A 3,493-nucleotide genomic window follows, 5' to 3' on the forward strand; every position below is an offset into this window, starting at 1 on the left:
GGCGCACCTAACGTCCGATACGCGGCTAGAGCTGCGAGGGAGCGAGCTGCCAACCTCGCGACGACAACCCCTCGACGTCCACCCCGCATGGTGGCGCCACCTAACGTCTGACACACGACTAGAGCTGTGAGGGAGCGAGCTGCCAGTCTCGCGACGACAACCCCTCGACGTCGACCCCGCACGGTGGCGCCGCCGCCTCGCCGTCTCGCTCCAGTCCGGCAACGATCAGACTCTCCAGCCGCTGTCGATCGATCGGCAGCAGCTGCTGCTCTCCCAGCGTGTCCGCGAACCAGCCGCCGCTGCCATCATCGTCGTCGTCGTCGCGCGGGACGCGGAACGAGCCGACGTGGACGGCGTGCATGCCGGGAAGCAGGTCCGCGTAAGAGGTCATGACCCCGCCATTGCACTCCGTCAGCGGAGGACTCTCCATCGCGACCTCGGCGGCGACGGACGCTTGTTCAGTCACGTCGTCGCCGCCGTCACACAGAGGGCTTCCCGGGGACGCCTCGTCGTCGCCTCGACCGCTCTCCGCCCGACCGGCGGCGCCACCTACGGGTGTGAGTCGGCATGAGGATGACGACGGCGCTTCCTCGCCAGGTGGCGACACCTCTCGGTAAGCGGGGCTCGCTTGGTCCGGCGGCGTTTCGCAGCGATCGTTGTCGACCCGTGTCGACGGTGTGTTGGTGACACTGGCGCCACCTTTGCTCGGTGGGTTGATCCCGGACAGAATGACGGCCATGCTCTTTTTCTTTCGCTTCTGCGATGAGAGCGAGTGAATGTAGAAATGCTATTTTGCTTCTAGACCACAACGTGGAAACAACATGAAATCTATTATCCTTATTGCAAGACTGTTAGCAATACAGAGATAAAACCGCAGGTGCATTCAAACATTGTGCGACTGTTCTTCATGAACTAAGAATGCAAGGTAAAATTGTCAGACAGTAATCACGATCGATCATCGTAACATTGCTGTTATTCTCAACGGGTTAAAATACTCGTTACACGCTTTACGCTCTTCACCCATTTTTTACACTCTCTCACCTTTGGTAAAGGTTTGTTTGGATCGTGAGTCTTCACATGTCTGTCAGCAACAGTCTGCAATGTCAATCACTCGCATCAAATCACCATAGCCAGCATTGCACTCGCGCAGGCTTACCACCTACGTACGAATACTACTCCTGCCATTACCAGTTACACACACACACCACCCCGGTGTATTGCCCTGCATGCTAGTTAAGTCTGCTGCCCGCGGCGTCGACTGTCCACATGCCCCCGCCATGAGACACTGAGAGCAGCGTGCATGGTACCCAGCTGGCAGCTGAGCATCCATCGCCTGCAGTCAGCATCAATGAAACCCATTATTTCCGAAAAAGGTCGGTCAAGGTCAGCGAGAGATACGTTATCTCTAGAAAGAACCCCCCGCGCTCACGCAACGTAGCTCATTACTGGCATGAGTCACCCTAGCATCATTGAATCAGATATCTAGATGATAAGCGATACTAGTAATATAAGTTCGTACAATCCAGGTATTTCAAGATGCGCGATATCATCTGCATTATATCTACCCTCACTCGCCTAGCTAACAGTGAAACTGAAGTATGGACACACCTCCCTCACTTCGCCCACATCGCGCGCTGATATACGATGAGATATAAATAATCACATTTTATTATTATTGTATTTAATGTACGCTACTAAAAGTCCAGGGCACACCTGGATGTATAAAGTTTAGCGAACACGGACATACGACACTGATGCAGCGAGTATTTTACCAAAAAATGTAATTTGAAATTATGTAGGTAATTAAAAAATTACTAATAAATAGTGATGTAGCATGATGATTACATAGACTTTCGTAATTATGCCTACCGCATAAAGTTGCAACAGCTGTTTTGCTTGTTAACCTGACTAAATCAGTCACATCTATAAATAAGGGTAAATGGTCAGTGACTGATACACTACATTACGGTATCTTATTAGTCAGGTGGCTTAGGTCCAAATTTGAGAAGGATGGGGACAGTATTTGAAATGTAAGACGAGAAGTATCGAGAAGGTTCCAGATGTTATTGTCTTTTTGGTATTTATACTCAACCCAATCATACATTGGTTAGGTCAGAGCATCTAAATCAACTATTATGCGGTGATTTATATGCTCTGGTTAGGTGTTAAAACTATTAGATAGTGCTGACACCTACAGTTCTTGTACTAGCAGTAATTTGTATTTCTAAACTTGAAAGATTTTATTTTGTTCGTATATTGTAATGTAATTTGTATTCTGTGACAATCGTTTGCGTTTACTGTTGGTGTCTAGAATAAGGGCATTACAATGAATATGATTGTGTTGAGTGATATTATAGATTTTGTAAAAAACAAGCATTAATCATGTCACCGGTTAAAGATGCTCACGTTGTGTAGGTTAGAATCTCAGACTCTCGTCTATCGTACAGCTAGCTCTACACTCTCACTGCATATTATCATGAAAAAAGTCAAAATAGTAGCAAAACCACTTTTTTTACATAACTTTTTTTATATTAGAATTAATTATATACATACACCAGAAATATGACCAAAACACTATTAACATCTCAGCTTTTGCATAATTTTTACCACCCACTGGTATTACAGATATCAGGAGTGTATATTCAGTATAATAAAGATATTATACACTCCTTATATTATTATACTTTTATATATATTTTCTTTATTATACACTCCTGCAAATTACATCGTCGCCAGTACTGCTGCTACTGCTACACATTACCATACACAGTACTACTAGCAATGCCACTGGGCAGTGGTCCCTAAACTCACTGTACAAATTGATCGCATCACATCATTATAATCTCAACGATCCTATTTTCATCATAATAACGAGCACATAATTAAGAATGCCCGGCAACAAATCCAAGTTAAAACATCATTCGGTGACATCAGCTCGCGATTCGACACGCGGCGCCACCTAACGTCCGATACGCGGCTAGAGCTGCGAGGGAGCGAGCTGCCAACCTCGCGACGACAACCCCTCGACGTCCACCCCGCACGGATCGCCACCTAACGTCCGACCGCGGCTAGAGCTGCGAGGGAGCGAAGCTGCCAGTCTCGCCGACAACAACCCTCGACGTCGACCCCGCACGGTGGCGCCGCTGCCTCGTCGTCTCGCTCCAGTCCGGCAACGATCAGACTCTCCAGCCGCTGTCGATCGATCGGCAGGCAGCTGCTGCTCTCCAGCGCGTCCGCGAACCAGCCGCCGCTGCCATCATTGTCGTCGTCGTCGCCGGGACGCGGAACGAGCCGACGTGGACGGGCGTGCATGCCGGGAAGCAGCGTCCGCGTAAGAGGTCATGACCCCGCCATTCACTCCGTCAGCGGAGGACTCTCCATCGCGACCTCGGCGGCGACGGCACGCTCGCCAGTCACGTCGTCGCCGCCGTCACACAGAGGGCTCCGGGGACGCCTCGTCGTCCGTCTCGACCGCCTCCGCCCGATCCGGCGC

The 3,493-nt window shown here is 49.7% G+C and overlaps 1 protein-coding gene across 1 annotated transcript in view; it reads right to left on the reverse strand.

Moving 5' to 3' along the window:
- The window catches only part of LOC106812806 (transcription factor IIIA-like), a gene marked incomplete at its 5' end in the record, with an annotated part of 13,051 nt that continues 9,558 nt past the window's right edge, over window positions 1–3,493 (reverse strand). Inside the window, 2 exons of the mRNA XM_014816780.1 lie at window positions 1–757; window positions 1,042–1,095. Of these exons, the coding sequence (XP_014672266.1) occupies window positions 119–757; window positions 1,042–1,095 (693 nt within the window). The remainder of the gene's footprint in view (window positions 758–1,041; window positions 1,096–3,493) is intronic.

Source organism: Priapulus caudatus, unplaced genomic scaffold (assembly GCF_000485595.1).
Source record: "Priapulus caudatus unplaced genomic scaffold, Priapulus_caudatus-5.0.1 Scaffold689, whole genome shotgun sequence".
Taxonomy (NCBI): domain Eukaryota; kingdom Metazoa; phylum Priapulida; class Priapulimorpha; order Priapulimorphida; family Priapulidae; genus Priapulus; species Priapulus caudatus.